Source organism: Elephas maximus, chromosome 5 (genome assembly GCF_024166365.1).
Source record: "Elephas maximus indicus isolate mEleMax1 chromosome 5, mEleMax1 primary haplotype, whole genome shotgun sequence".
In the NCBI taxonomy this organism is placed as follows: Eukaryota; Metazoa; Chordata; class Mammalia; order Proboscidea; family Elephantidae; genus Elephas; species Elephas maximus.
Window position 1 is genome coordinate 104675887 of NC_064823.1, and position 16625 is coordinate 104692511.

General features: G+C 36.5%; 2 protein-coding genes across 4 annotated transcripts in view; one reads left to right on the plus strand and one right to left on the minus strand.

Moving 5' to 3' along the window:
• The window catches only part of PAICS (phosphoribosylaminoimidazole carboxylase and phosphoribosylaminoimidazolesuccinocarboxamide synthase), a 60113-nt gene extending 43835 nt beyond the window's left edge, over positions 1-16278 (minus strand). The window contains exons 1-4 of one of the 3 annotated variants that reach the window (XM_049886235.1): positions 16194-16278; positions 9159-9552; positions 1673-1759; positions 192-626 (exon numbers count right to left, since the gene is read on the minus strand). In XM_049886235.1, coding sequence (XP_049742192.1) covers positions 192-626; positions 1673-1759; positions 9159-9540 — 904 coding nt within the window. In that variant the 5' untranslated portion in view covers positions 9541-9552; positions 16194-16278. Of the gene's footprint in view, positions 1-191; positions 627-1672; positions 1760-6884; positions 7012-9158; positions 9553-16193 lie in introns of those variants that run through there. The other 2 variants (XM_049886237.1, XM_049886238.1) reach the window with 2 other exon arrangements.
• PPAT (phosphoribosyl pyrophosphate amidotransferase) overlaps positions 1-16625 on the plus strand; it is a 45448-nt gene that overhangs the window by 23976 nt on the left and 4847 nt on the right. Inside the window, exons 2-8 of the mRNA XM_049886249.1 lie at positions 11587-11653; positions 12151-12357; positions 13496-13608; positions 13712-13857; positions 14350-14422; positions 14999-15150; positions 16197-16324. Coding sequence (XP_049742206.1) covers positions 11587-11653; positions 12151-12357; positions 13496-13608; positions 13712-13857; positions 14350-14422; positions 14999-15150; positions 16197-16324 — 886 coding nt within the window. The remainder of the gene's footprint in view (positions 1-11586; positions 11654-12150; positions 12358-13495; positions 13609-13711; positions 13858-14349; positions 14423-14998; positions 15151-16196; positions 16325-16625) is intronic.

Sequence of the window (16625 nt, forward strand, 5' to 3'; positions counted from 1 at the left end):
TGTTAGGAACTGGTCTCTCTTGTAACCTGGGGACTACTCATATACATTGTTTAATGATTAATTTAGCAATTAGCTTGTTTAATAACATTTACTAAGACCTATTTAACTTAGACCATACTCATCTTCTTGTGCTAATGAACATTTTTATGTAATGTAACATGATGCTAGGATAACTTCTCTTCACTTCCTACCTGTCTGATCCTCTTCCATTTTTACATCAGCACATTCTGTGACTTGTTCTCCTTTTCGGAATTCTTTTTCTTGTGATTTTTCTGCTTTATTGTGTCTCAGAATAGCATCCAACTCAGTAAAAAATTTCATACTCTTAGTCATGCCTAGGTCTTGAGCTGTTCTTACAATCTTGTATTCATGTTTTAGGTTTTTGTACTTTGTTCTACACTGCTTCCAGTCTCTCTCTATTCCAAATTTCTGAAGCTTGGTAGCAATTTGTTCAAATATTCTTTTATTTCTCACTGTTCCCTCTAGTTGTTGTTGTATACTTTTATCAGACCAGATGCCTATTAGAGCCTTGACTTCTGGCACAGTCCAGTGTTTTCCTCCTTCATTTGCTACAGTTGGAATAAAAGTTGGATTATTAGGAGGTTCCAATATTGATGTAGAGTTACCTGTATTAGGTGGAGAGGAAAAGAGACATATATGAGTTACCTGCATTGTCTAAGATAAATAATTGGATGGAAGGTTATTAAAGAAAGTCATTTTCTCCATAGGAGATGGGATAAGAAATCATAGCTAAGCTTTGGGGAAAATAATTACAGAACCTGAATCTGTTCATTATCATTACATTCATTATAAATAAAGTTGTGTTTTTAATTAGTCACATTTTGATCATCTTTCTTCTCTATGATTTCTCTCTTCCATCCCATTCTTTGTATACATGGGATGTATATCGGTATATACAGTTGAATATATAGTTTTGTAATGTTTGCTAATAGAATGTTTTAAAAGGTCATGACAAATCAAATATATGTCTTTCACAAAAGAACTATGAAACAAGATCCAAATTGATAATTGCTGGCATTAATGAGGCATTGGGGGTTCAATGATAGAACTCTTGTCTCCCATGCGGGAGACCTGGGTTTGATTCCCTGGCAGTGTACCTCATGCACAGCCACCACCCATCTGTCAGTGATGCCTAGTGTGTTGCTATGAGGTTGAAGTGGTTTTATCCAAGTTTCCAGACTAAGACAGACTAGAAAGAAAGGCCTGGTGATCTACTTCTGAAAATCAGCCAATGAAAATCCTATGGATCATAGTGGTCCAGTCCACAACCAATCATGGAGATGGTCCAGGAATCGGCAGCATTTCATTTCATCGTATGTGGGGTTACCATGAATCTGGGCCTGACTCAATGGCAGCTAACAACAATGTGTAATTTTAGCCATTAGATTTCTTATTATATTTAAAGAGTAAAGGCTGGAAAGTAGAGGACTAATGTTTCAAGTAACTTACATTTGTTAAACAGCTCATTTGTTTTAGAAGTGATTTTTTTTTAGGTTGGTAAAAAGGGGGAAAATAGATTAATTCTAAATGTTTCTATCAGGTAAAATCATCTTTTTCTCAGATTTAAAACCAACCTTGCTTTCCAGTTTAAAAGTGGATCAGTTTTTCTGTACTACACTATATCAGTTTTACCATTATGATCATACTGTACCTAGTTCCAGTGGTCTCACATGAGAAACCAAAAGTAAGGGATTTCCCGAGATGTCTTCTTCATCTTCTAATGCAACAGACATTTTGTCTGGAAAGAGAACAGAGTCCCTTTTGAATATAGGAAATAAACAAAATAAAAATCAGGTTAATATAACTGGTAATGCTAGTGACAAGCTGGATTTGATCATATTCACGAAGGATTATAGGTATGTGATAGACACATTTCGTAACAAAGTGGTACCCACCTGTTGCCGTCAAGTTGATTTCGACTCATAGTGACACTAAAGGACAGTAGAACTGTCCCAAAGGGTTTCCAAGGAGCACATGGTGGATTTGAACTGCCGACCTTTTGGTTAGCAGCTGTAGCTCTTAACCACTATCCCACCAGGGTTTCCATTAACAGGATTTATTTTCATCTTCTAGAATTGTTTGTTAATTTCACACGTTTCAAGGAAAAGAAGGTTGTGGTTAGTTTTTTAAAGTAAATTACTTTTTTTTTTTTTTAAACGGTGCTTTTTATATCTTGGGTGCCTTTAACAAAGAAGGCACTTGATAAATGATGTTACACTAGCAATGTTTAAGAGGGATTCTGCAGTGAGAGAGTTAGTGAGAAAATGATGTTTTACTGGCAAACGTCAAATAGTTTAGGGTTTAATAAGTAATTAATTGATACATATTAAAGTTTCCAGAATTTAAGCCGAAAGCAGTAAAGAAAGAGTTATTTAAAAGAACCATGCTAACTTTGAAAAATGGAAGAAGTCACTCTCTCCCTGACTGACTCATTTTATGCTCGGGGTATTTTTACATAGTTTTGCATAAAATGAGGCATGGGCTACTTTTTAAAGTAATCGAATGAGGATAATATGGAGGAAAAAGTAAAGTACATCCTTCAGAGGATCCCAACATGTGCTAGAATTGTGAATACAGTTGGCACACAAAGTTGAGTCACAACTACACCAAATTTGCATGCTAATCAGGATGTAGTTCAGTGCATTTTGATTGCTCTTTGTAATTTTCTGAATTAAAGATTTATTTATCTTATTAATCATCTTGTCTCCGTATACACTTTCCAGGTTTGTTTTACTGAATAATAGAAATACCACTGTATTTTACATCAGATGATCAAATGTTGTGTGTGATTTTATGGCATAAACATTCATTTGAAATTATGATTCGCCATTTTTATTTAGTTATTCCTGTTAAAGAAAAAGAAAAGGAATGCTGTTTATCATTTAAAAGTTTGTTAGAGATTCCTACATTAAACTAGGAAAATAAATGTATGGGAAACAAAAGTGTCACTGTTTCCAAATGGCATAATTGTATATCTTTTAAGCTCAACATAAAAATTTTAAAAAATTAAATCAAGTTTCATAATTACTTGAGGCTAAATTACAGTTACCCCCACGTGTCTGTCAGTTTGTTGCACTGTAGGGGCTTGCATGTTGCTGTAATGCTGGAAGCCATGCCACTGGTATTCAGATACCAGCAGGGTCACCCATGGAGGACAGGTTTAAGTTGAGCTTCCAACTAGTACTAGGAAGAAGGACCCGGCAGTCTACTTCTGAAAAGAATTAGTCAATGAAAACCTTATGAATAGCAGCGGAACACTGTCTGATACAATGCCGGAAGATGAGTCCCCCAGTTGGGAAGGCACTCAAAAGGTGACTGGGAAAGAGCTGCCTCCTCAAAGTAGAGTCAACCTTAATGGAGTAAAGCTTTTGGGACCTTCATTTGCTGATGTGGCAAGACTCAAAATGAGAAGAAACAGCTGCAAACATCCATTATAATCGGAACCTGGAATGTATAAAGTATGAATCTAGGAAAATTGGAAATTGTCAAAAATGAAATGGAACACATAAACATCAATATCCTAGGTATTAGTGAGCTGAAATAGAGTGGTATTGGCCATTTTGAATCAGACAATCATATGGTCTACTATGCTGGGAATGACAACTTGAAGAGGGATGGCGTTGCATTCATCGCCAAAAAGAACATTTCAAGATCTATCCTGACGTACAATGCTGTTAGTGATAGGATAGCATCCATACGCCTACAAAGAAGACCAGTTAATACGACTATCATTCAAATTTACTCACCAACCACTAGGGCCAAAGATGAAGAAACTGAAGATTTTTATCAGGTTCTGCAGTCTGAAATTCATCGAACATGCAGTCAGGATGCATTGATAATTACTAGTGATTGGAATGTGAAAGTTGGAAATGAAGAAGGATCAGTACTTGGAAAATATGGCCTTGGTGATAGAAACAATGCCAGAGATTGAATGATAGAATTTTGCAAGACCAACAACTTCCTCACTGCGCAAATACCTTTTTTCACCAACATAAATGGCGACTATACACATGGACTTCGCCAGATGGAACACACAGGAATCAAACTGACTACATCGTGGAAAGAGACGATGGAAAAGCTCAATATCATCAGTCAGAACAAGGCCAGGGGCCCACCGTGGAATAGACCATCAATTGCTCATACGCAAGTTCAAGCTGAAACTGAAGAAAATCAGAGCAAGTCCACGAGAGCCAAAATACGACCTTGAGTACATCCTACCTGAATTTCGAGACCACCTCAAGAATAGATTTGACACATTGAACATTAATGACTGAAGAGCAGACGAGTTGTGGAATGACATTAAGGACATCACACATGAAGAAAATAACAGGTCAAACGAAAGAAAGAAAAGACTAAGATGGATGTCAGAGGAGACTCTGAAACTTGCTTTTGAATGTTGAGCAACTAAAGCAAAGGAAGAAATGATGAAGTAAAAGAACTGAACAGAAGATTTCAAAGGGCAGCTTGAGAAGGCAAAGTGAGGTATTATAATGATATGCGCAAAGAGCTGGAGATAGAAAACCAAAGGGGAAGAACGTGCTCGATGTTTCTCAAGCTGAAAGAACCGAAGAAAAAATTCAAGCCTTGAGTTGCAATAGTGAAGGATTCTATGGGAAAAATATTAAATGATGCAGAAACCATCAAAAGAAGATGGAAGGAAAACACAGAGTCATTATACCAAAAAGAATTAGCCAACATTCAACCATTTCAAGAGGTAGCGTATGATCAGAAACCAATGGTACCGAAGGAAGAAGTACAAGCTGCACTGAAGGTATTGGTGAAAAACAAGGCTCCAGGAATTGATGGAATATCAATTGAGATGTTTCAACAAACAGACGCAGTGCTGGAGGTGCTCACTCGTCTGTGCCAAGAAATATGGAAGACAGCTTCCTGGCCAACTGACTGGAAGAGATCCATATTTATGCCTATTCCCAAGAAAGGTGATCCAGCAGAATGTGGAAATTATTGAACAGTATCATTAATATCACATGCAAGCAAAATTTTGCTGAAGATCATTCAAAAGTGGCTGCAGCAGCATATTGACAGGGAGCTGTCTGAAATTCAGGCCGGTTTCACAAGAGCATGTGGAACCAGGGATATCATTGCTGATGTCAGATGGATCCTGGCTGAAAGCAGAGAATACCAGACAGATGTTTACCTGTGTTTTATTGACTATGCAAAGGCATTCAGCTGTGTGGATCATAACAAATTATAGATAACATTGCGAAGAATGGGAATTCCAGAACACTGTAATTTTGTTCATAAGGCACTTGTACATAGATCAAGAGGTAGTTGTTCGGACAGAACAAGGAGATACTGAGTAATTTAAAGTCAGGAAAGGTGTGCGTCAGGGTTGTATCCTTTCACCATACCTATTCAATCTGTATACTGAGGAAATAATCCCAGAAACTAGACTATATGAAGAAGAACAGGGCATCAGGATTGGAGGAAGATGCATTAACAACCTGCATTATGCAGATGACACAACCTTGCTTGCTGAAAGTGAAGAGGACTTGAAGCACTTACTAATGAAGATCAAAGACTACAGCCTTCAGCATGGATTGGACTTCAACATAAAGAATACAAAAATCATCACAACCGGACCAATAAGCTGTATCATAATAAACGGAAAAAAGATTCAAGTTGTCAGGGATTTCGTTTTACTTGGATCCACAATCAACTCCCATGGAGGAAGCAGTCAAGAAATCAAAAGACGCATTGCTTTGGGCAAATCTGCTGCAAAGGACCCCTTATAAGGTGTTGAAAAGCAAAGATGTCACCTTGTAAAATAAAGTGTGGCTGACCCAAGTCATGGTTTTTTCAGTTGCATCATATGCATGGGAAAGCTGTACAATGAATAAGGAAGACTGAAGAATTGACATCTTTGAATTGTGGTATTGGCAAAGAATATTGAATGTACTAGGGACTTCCAAAAGAACGAACAAATCTGTCTCGGAAGAAGTACAACCAGAATGCTCCTTAGAAAGGTGGATGGCAAGACTGCATCTTATGTACTTTGTACATGCTGTCAGAAGGGATCAGCCCCTGGAGAAGGACATCATGCTTGCCATAGTACAGGGTCAGCAGAAAAGAAGGAGACCCTCAAAGAGGTAGACTGACACAGTGGCTGCAACAATGGGCTCAAGCATAAAAACAATTGTGAGGATGGCGCAGGACTGGGCAGTGTTTCGTTCTGTTGTACATAGGGGTCACTGTGAGTCGGAACCGACCTGACAGCACCTAACAACAACAGCAACAAATTACAGTTAAGGAATGTTTTACCTTTCGTTGGGAACATGGATTTGTTTTCTTTGGGAATAGAAAATCCTGAAGTTATGTAAGAATTCTTTTTAGACAGAAGTAAGGAAGATACTGATATACCCAGGTCATTTAACACGTGAGTTTGATTATGAGAACAATAAGGAAAAGCAGGGTCTGCTGTACTTCTATTATCTGGTTTAGAACCTAGTTTTATATTCATGGAAAGGAACATGGAGCTGAACATACATGTGGGGGTGAAGAAGATAAGCTCTTTGCCCAACCCCTTCAGGGAATTTTTTTTTTTAATTGAGCATACCAGGTGTGAATCCCAAAATCTCCCTATGTCCTGGCGATTTTAACCCAAACTCTTAAATCATTACTACTTATGTGTTTGCATAAACTAGGAGGAGGGAAATAGAGTGGAAATTTGGTCACCAGAGAAATGTTTTGGCCACAGTAGGCCAAGGGTATTCAGAGTTTCAGGGTAATGTCCGTGACCAGGACATGGAGCCTCTAGAGTTGCTCAGAGGCATACTTGGGTCCTTTGCCAACCTTCAGGCTACCTGCTGCCTAACAGAGGGGACCAGAGCCTCTGTCCTTACCACTTGCATGAGGTTGATGCCAGCAGTGGAAAAAGGCACATTGATTTTCTTTCCTTCTTCTGTTTACCATACACCAATAAAAATTCTGTCGATTCCGCCATAGGAAAACCAGAAGACCTTATAAATGCATCGAACCTGGAGAAAGGAGGGCTTTCTATGCTTTAGAAAAGGAACTATTGTATCAAAAACTTATAATTTCTGTAGGTCAAATAAAAATCACAAAAATTGTAAGGCAAAGGAGATCATGCGTATTTCTAAGACCCCAATTGACATGAACAGTCAATTTGTAAAAGTGAAGGAATATATAGTGTTTCACATCACTAGTAATTAAGCAAATACAAAATAAAAAATTTATTGATAGCATATACCACATAGACATCGTTATTTATTTATTAAATTAGCAAAGCCGTTATTTTAGCAATCTGTTTCAAAGTTAATCACATACTCCTTGACCCAGTAATTGAACTTCTGTTAGTCTATGCTAAAGTAATGTTACATCTGGACAGAAGGTATTGATTGCAACATCATTTGTACAAGAGGTGACAAAGACCTAAACTCTGGTATATGCTCCCATTAAATATTCTGGAGCTATTAAGAATAACATTTAATCCTAAATTATGATTAATCCTGGGTAAAATTTAAATATTTTAAAAATGCAAGCTAAATGTTAATGTGCTTATAATTTTATAATTAAAAAAAAATAAAGAACAACAACTAGTAGCATTGCGGAAGATGAATGGGAAGAGGCTGAAAACCAGAAAGACCAGTTAAGAGTCTATCTTAATATTCCATGTGAGAGAAGAAGTTATGGATGATGAGAATGGAGCACAGAGAAAATTTATGAAACATGTCAGAAGTAGATTTTTTTAAGGATTTAGTGATTGATCAAAGGTCAAGGCTATCTTCAAACTTTCTATTTGAATAACCAGAAATACAGTGATACTCAGGTAGAAGCAATTTGTAGGAGACTCGAGTTTTATGGGGAAAGAAAAAGAGTTTAGTTTTAGAATTGGGGGTTTGAGGTACCTTAAACGTGGTGAGTTGTAGACATGGGCTTTGTGCTTAGGACCAAAACTGAGAAGTTTAGAACCATGGTGGTGGCTGAAAGGACCGGAAGAAGATCTTAAAGAATTGGGGATATTAGCACCCACATCTTCATCAGACCAGCTTCTGAAGCTAAATGATATGATTAGTCAAGCAGTGTTTAAAGCATTTAAATAATGAAGAATCCAGGGTGATTAACTGAGTAAAAATATTGTAATTGCTGTTTAACATGGTAATGACTGCAAAACTTCTGAGAATACAGAATTTAGTGATCAGAAGTATAAAGGGACTATATAAGTGGGGTGATTTTTTTTTTTTTTTACCAAATGATTTCTTATTGAGCTTTAAATATGAAGTTCAGCTAACCCAAGTTAACCCAGGTGTAATCTAATCTGTCCAATTAACCTCCTTCTCACTTGGTACCTTTATTTACCATTTTTCTCTTGAGTGGTTATATTTATTCATAGATTCCCTCTCTTGAGGTTATGCTTTACTGAGTGCATGTAGCTCAGTTTCTTGCACATGGTGCACACAGACAGTAGGTGCTACAGATACTTGAACTGAACAGCTCTGCTCTTAAAAATAGCATCTGCAAGACTTTGGCTTTGAGAGAAATCTCACTTCTGCTGTTGATTTCTCCCCTTTGCTTGGTGATGAGTGTACTTCCATAGACCAAGAGCAAATTCTTTGTAAATGGTTTTGGGTTTAACAACATAGCAGGTCAGGCACCTTGTTTTGATCTTTAAATCATTTATTTATTTTGCTTTATTTCATTGCTACATGAAGTGGCTTTTTCCAAATCAGTAATAAGGAAGTGTTTATTTGTGTTTAGTATTTTATTTATAAATTAAGGAAAATGGGAACATTAAAATAGAGCTGAAAATTCTATATTACTGGGAGCTGTATTCTGAATTTTTTTTTTTTTTTGGCAGCTCTTGTAAAATGAAAACTTAAAATATTTTCAGAACCCAAATCGATACTTCAGAAACATTTCAGACATGTTTAATGTCATATTAATGTGAGTTTTCTGTATTTTACAGATTTAAAAAGTGATGGTAGTAACCTTTTTTTTTTTTCCAATTAATTTTTACCCTGTGCAAAATAGCATAGCAAGTCAGTTTTTTTCCTCTACCCTGGTGTTTCAGGCTATCTTTATCGTATGGACTTAAAAGTTCCGTACTCTTACAGTTCACTAGTTAAACACAAAAGAATAGTACTTTCTCATTTTACCTTCTGTGGTCTCTGGGGCTGCATTTGGGATCAGCGTTGCCAGGCACCTGCTGTTCGCATCCTCCTCTGTTAATTGTGGGGCAGGTTCATGCTGCAGGATCGCATCCAAATCATGGAAGAACTTCATAGTTTTAGAGCTGTTTCCAGAGTTGTGGGCGTATTTAACTGTTCTGTATTCATATTTGAGATTTTTGTACTTTGCCCGGCACTGCTTCCAATCTCTGTGTACGCCTAATGCTTGCAGCCTTTTAGCAATGTAAATAAATATTCCTTTATTTCTTAGTGTTCCATAAAGTTGTTTTCGTATGTTTTTTTCTGCCCAGACACTCAGCAAAGCTTTAACCTCCTCTTCAGTCCAGTGCTTTCCTGCTCCACTCTCCATGTTGAAAGTGACCTGGAAATGATTCACTATTTCTAGCCAAGGTTTTGTTTCCTAGGAAACCAGACGGCTGGTTGTCAATAAGCTCCAAAGACCTGAATGGATCTTGTTTAACTGGTTCAAGCTGCCTGAGGGGAGTAACTTGAGAAACTGCCAAATCAGCAGGCTTTGTGATTAAAGCAGCTTGGACCTAAATGTTTCCTAACCTTATTCCTATCTGCTTTAAGGAAAAATTACCCTTGAGACAAAAGGGAAAGGAAACCATTTTTTGTGTATTTCTTTTCTTATTACAATTTGCTCTGTTTTACTAAATGACTGTTGATTTTTCAAAATTGTTTTGGAAATGATCGGCAGGGACTCTCTCTGCCCTAGTGCTTATAGTTAATGTTAATATTTTTTTTTCTCTGACATAATCACCAAGTCTTCTAGCATCAGTAAATTTAAGGACCGTATCAATTTACTAAATAAACCGTAAGTCATAATTTATTTACTCTCAAAGAGTGTGTAGTATTATGCATATCTATTTTTAGCATAGTATTTAATGCATGCATAAAGTAAATCATTTTCATTTTGATTTTAAAGAAAAAATGTTACTTTGCTAATACATTTAATGTTGTTTTTATTATTGAAATGCTTAAGCAATAATAATATGTAATTTTTGAAAAAGATCATTTTTACCAAATAACTGAGACATACGTTAAAAATTATTAATACATATTTACATATCTGGTAGAGTTTAATTTTCATTTCTACCCTGATACATATTTGGAACAAAAATTGATTAATAAGCATCTAGTATTTATAGCACTTGTTCAGAATTATTAAAAAATTGTGAGCAATTGGCACCATTATTTTATAATTTGAGTTTATACTCCACAGTAGTACAGATTCTCTGTCTCACATGTGTTACCCTTCCTCCAGCCTACCTTTACCTTTATTCTCTGATCATCACCTAAAACATTAAGGCAAGAAACAAGATACAGACATGGGAAATAGGATAGGTACCAAGTCACCTTAGAGTTTTTAAAAGCAGTATTTATTTTTTTCTAGTAACAAAAGGTGATAGATATTTGTTGGAGAAATTTTGAGAAAAGCAGAGAAGCAAAAATAAGTTTTGTTCATAATTCCTAGAAGCCAGAGAAAATCTCCAAATATAAAAGGAGGTAAAATGCCAGAACTGAGCATTTTACCTCCTTTTATATTTGGAGATTTTCATTTATATGCACATATTCATCCCATTGAAACCTTATTTAGAAGTCATATGGAAACCCTGGTGGCATAGCGGTTAAGAGTTTGGCTGTTAACCAAAAGGTCAGCAGTTCAAATCCACCATGTGCTCCCTGGAAACCCTATAAGGCAGCTCTACTCTGTCTTACAAGGTTACTATGAGTCAGAATCCACTCGATGGCAATGGGTTTTTTATGGAAGCATACTGTCTGAGTTGTAATCCTGGCCGTGCCACCTGCTCTCTGGGTGACATTGGGCAAGTTACTTACTAAGTTACTTCTGGTCCTTTAGTGTCTTTATCTGTAAAATGGGGGATGGTGATAATAGCGCCTACTTCATTGGACTGTTACGAAAGCCGAATTGGACCATTCACGTAAAGTACTTAGGACAGTGCCTGGCATATAACCAAAAAAAAAAAAAAAAACACCATACCATTGCTGTTGAGTCGATTCCAACTCAGTGACCCTATAGGACAGAGTAGAACTGCCCATAGGGTTTCCAAGGAGCGCCTGGTGGATTCTAACTGCTAATCTTTTGGTTAGCAGCATAGCTTTTACTCGCTACTTTACCAGGGTTTCCACCTGGCATATAGTTAGAACTATATCAATAGCTCAGTAGGACAAGATCATCTGCTGTTATTGCTAATCATCTTTATCGTCGTCAGGAGAAGTGGTACTAGTACTGTTAGCACCAAATATGTTGTCGGACTAAGTTCATGAATGCTTGCTGAGAAAGTTATGTTTAATCAAGTTGAGAAAGGCATATTTAATCAAGCTTATCAGTTGAACAGATTTAACAGTTGGCACCTTTTTATATTCACAGGGGCCAGGAGAGTGCTGGTATTGTGACCAGTGATGGAGGTTCAGTACCAACATTCAAAACTCATAAGGTATATTTGAGCATCTAAAAAAATTGATTATAAAGATAACAATAGCTAGATGATAACTTGTATATGGAAGTGGGGGGTTTGAATAAATAATTTGGAATTATAAGTAATGTTTTTTTGATGAGCCATTTCCAACTGTATATCCTAATAGAAATACATTCAAATATATTCTTTATGTCAAGATAGGATGAATTTCCCAGTGATAGTGTACTGTCTAGAACTGACGTACTCAAACAGGTAATTTATTTAAATACGTTAAGATGCTTTGATTTTTAAAATGCAAATTATTTTAGTTAATATTTGATAAATTTTATGCTTAGAACATCTGTTCTTAAATATTTTATAAAACCTAAGGGCTTCACAGTTCTCACAATCACAGTAGCGTTTTTGAGATTATGAGGTACAGTGAAATTTGGGATTGCTTTTTTAAGCAAAGGGCTAGCTTTTATTACTTAGTCTCTGTTTTTTTCTAAGATGTGCTTTTACTTTGACTTTGTAAGGGAATGGGTCTTGTAAATCATGTCTTTACTGAAGACAGTTTGAAGAAATTATATATTTCAAATCTTGGAATTGGACACACGAGGTATGCCACTACAGGAAACTGTGAATTAGAAAATTGTCAGCCCTTTGTTGTTGAAACGCTTCATGGGAAAATAGCGGTGGCCCATAATGGCGAATTGGTGAATGCTGCCCGGTTAAGGAAAAAGGTAAGTTTTTTTGAAATGCTTTTTTCATGATTGTGATAGTTATTGAAAATCTTGTTTAAGAACATTTTCTAGCTGTTGCCACCTGTTGTCTGACTGCAAAGAACAGATGCATCAGAATTACCTGGAGTAGTTGTTATAATCACAGATTTCAATATGTTACCCCAGAGTCTCTGAGTGTTGGGGGTGGGTGGGAGGAATGTGTCTGAGAATCTGCATTTTTCTATGCCACAAGTTGATTCATTAGAGATTTGGAAAAGATTTATGGTTGATACCAGAAGCACAGAGAAATTAGAGTTGCTGCCCCTTTAACTTTGTCCCCACGCTCAAAGCATAAGAAGAAATGGAATATAACCTTGAAGATGACAAGTATGAGAAAAAAATATTTTGGAAACAATTACAGAAAACTAAATGTAAGCTGGGAAAGGATGCTAGAATTTACCTCTGTTTTGCCAAAAAAAAAAAAAATTTTTTTTTTTTTTGCCTACTGAAAATATTCTGTTGCATTCTGTAGTCAGTTTAATTAGCCCATGCATGTCAATGGTGATGTCCTTGTCAGTCAGTCTTGTTCAGAACCTTGAATCCATTGTAGAGTGCATCCAACCAATATTTATTACTTCATCTACATTTAATTAGTCCACATAGTCAACTTCTCCTATCTCTATCAGAAATAATCAGTGAGGATGGGTAACCACCATCACTACCACCACCACCAAACCCAGCTTGAGAGTCACCACTATAGCGTACCACTCTTACCTATGGGAATCTGTCCTATTTGTCAGGGTTGTTGAGGGTAGAAAAAGTTAGAACCATAATCCACATCATCCTAGCTCCTTCATCCCCACCCCTACTTCAGGTCTACATTCCTTCAAACTTACTCTTCAAAAGATTTTTTGTGTATCTTCTAAAGCACTTTTTTTTTTTTCCTGTTTGAAAGCTTTCGGGGACTTCCCATTGCATCCAGCAGCGATTCTTAATTATTAGCATATACTTACCCTTAGTAGGATGCAGGATTTTCATAACTGAATACCAACAGAAGGCCTGAATTTTTTTTTTTTATTATTATCGTGGGCTATTTATTGGGTAAAGGGTGGGGTAGAGCTTCCCCTGTAATGATTAAACTCTTTCTCCTTCTAAACAGCTTCTGCGTCATGGTGTTGGTCTGGCAACAAGTTCTGACAGTGAAATGATTACTCAGTTATTGGCGTATACCCCTCCTCAGGAGCAAGATGACACGCCAGACTGGGTAGCAAGGTACTTGTAAAACTGGACTAAACTTGCAGCTCTAGTAATGAGAAATTAGCCTTGCATGTATTTATAACTGAAGTTATTCATTCAGTTATTTAATTGATTTCAGGATTAAAAACTTAATGGAGGAGGCACCCACAGCATACTCCCTGCTTATCATGCACAGAGATGTTATTTATGCAGTACGAGATCCTTACGGAAATCGTCCTCTATGCATTGGTCGTCTTATTCCTGTATCTGATATAAACGAGAAAGGTAATGAACTTCAGAAGGAATGCAACTTCAAAATGCTTTTCAGAGTCCTTGTACTGCTGGCACACCCTGAAACCCTTCGGTATGAAGTGTATGGGAGAGGAGGGGGTAGGTAAAAAGTACATTTCTGTGTTTCTTAGGGTGTGAGCTGCTTTTCATGGAGTTATTGGACATTCCTATGTTTTCTTGTCTGAATTGCCTGCTTGCACCCTTTGACCAGCCTTTTCATTTCTGTAGTGTGATTTTAGTGATTTTGGTTTTGACTTGTCAGATGACTTATTCAAGCAATGGAATCATCATGTTAGAAGAAATGTTGGGAGATTATCTACTTTATCTTTGACTCAAGCCAAATGAAAACCATGTGCTCTTAAAGTCATAGAAATGGATGTTCTGTGAGCTTTTTCATCTGTTTGCTATTTAAAGAGTTTTCTTGACATAACGTGTTTTAAAAATTCTTAGATATATTAACTGAATTGATTGTCCTATGATTTACAGGGAAAAACCCCTCAGAAACGGAAGGATGGGTGGTGTCTTCAGAATCTTGTAGCTTTTTATCTATTGGTGCAATGTAAGTTTTACATTTAGCATATTAGCTTTTTCTACGTTGATAGCGATTTTTCCATGCAAGTTTTTTTCTAATGTTAGCAAGAAAACATTTATAAATGCCGTTTCTCATGTACATTGTGTTCCACAGTTGCACTGATTTTAACTTTAATATCCAGTTTAAAAAAAAAATTTTTTTTTTATCCAGTAGTACCTTCTAATTCTGAAACTGGCATCTTTCTTTCAAAATGCTATGAAACATTTTAGAACGAAAGGGTCTCCTCAACAAGGAATAGTTAGAGTGGAAAAACTTAAGCCAGGATAAAATGTTCCTGTTAGCCTTTATTCTTTCAAAATCAGTAAAACTTAGGCACTTTATTTTTAAAAATTATAAATTGGAATTTATGAGTAAGAAAAAGATTTACAGAAATTACTGCTGGAGACATATTCCCTTTTTTAAAGAAAAAGGCCATCTTTAGACTTTATATTAAACTAGACTGTTTTCTGTCTATAAGGAAGGGGACTGTATATGTTTTACAGTAGTTATCAGCCTTATGGACTTTTTTATTAAAGGCTTCTTTCTTTAACATTATTTTCCAAGATATCACCGTGAAGTCTTGCCTGGGGAAATTGTGAAAATATCCAGACACAATGTCCAAACACTCGATATTATATCAAGGTCTGGAGGGAATCCAATGGCTTTTTGTATCTTTGAATATGTTTATTTTGCAAGACCAGATAGTATATTTGAAGGTAAGGAAAATTTCTTTGTCTATTGTTGAAAACAAAAATCCTCACAACTGGACCAATAAGCAACATCATGATAAACAGAGAAAATATTGAAGTTGTCAAGGATTTCATTTTACTTAGATCCACAGTCAATGCCCATGGAAGCAGCAGTCAAGAAATCAAAGGACGGACGTATTGCATTGAGCAAATCTGCTGCAACGATCTCTTTAAGTGCTAAAAAGCAAAGATATCACTTTGAGGACTAAGGTGCACATGGTCCAAGCCATAGTGTTTTCAGTCACCTCATATGCATGTGAAAGCTGAACAATAAATAAGCAAGACCGAAGAATTGATGCCTTTGAATTATAGTGTTGGCAAAGAATATTGAATATACCATGGACTACCGAAAGAATGAACAAATCTGTCTTGGAAGAAGTACAGCCAGTATGCTCCTTGGAAACGAGGATGTCGAGACTTTTTCTCACTTACTTTGGACATGTCATCAAGAGGGACTGGTCCCTGGGGAAGGACATCATGCTTGGTAAAGTAGAGGGTAGCAAAAAAGAGGAAGACCCTCAACAAGATGGATTAACACAGTGGCTACAACAATGGGTGAAGCATAACAACAATTGTGAGGATGGTTCAGGACCCGGCAGTGTTTCATTCTATTGTACATAGGGTTATTATGAGTCGAAATCAACTCGATGGCACCTAACAACAACAACAACATTGCTGATATGACTCTTTCTTATCTCATTGAAACATGGCTATTCTTGGCCCATAGGTTTACCTGGCACTACAGAGGCACATAATTATATGTTATAGATATGGGACTGAAGTTAGAACATCACTAATTTTTTCTTTCATTCATTTCTTGATTTTTGTTTTTCTTCTGGGGTAAGGATTAGGATTTTTTTGATCTGTATTAAGGTCAGATTGAAGGAAAAAAAGGGGGGGAATTCCCCAGTTCCTATTTGTTTTCAATCTGTAGAGTTCTGGTAAAACTAGCTTTAAGAATAGCAATATTATACTAAGTAAAACTAATCTATTTCTTTTTCCAAACATACCAGGTCAAATGGTTTACACGGTGAGATACCGTTGTGGTCAGCAGCTGGCAATTGAAGCACCTGTGGATGCAGATTTGGTCAGCACTGTTCCGGAATCGGCCACGCCCGCTGCTCTTGGTTACGCAAAAAAGGTGTATTCTCTTAATTAACATGATCCAGTGAATTGCTCTCCTCGGTGGAATAAGAAATCCTTGCCTGTAAAGAGAAATTGACCAAGTTATTGTAAGGAGAAAGGAGGGCTTGAGGGTTCATTTTGATTTGTTTACAAGAATTATTTGTTTTCCAGCCTTTTCATTCAATGCCACTATTTTAATAAAAACCACAAAAAGGCCCACTCAAAGACTTGAAGTTTGGTCTTCTACTCTTTAAAAAGATAACATTGTGAATATATCTAGAATTTAGTGGTAATATTTACTTATTAAAATCTATTTT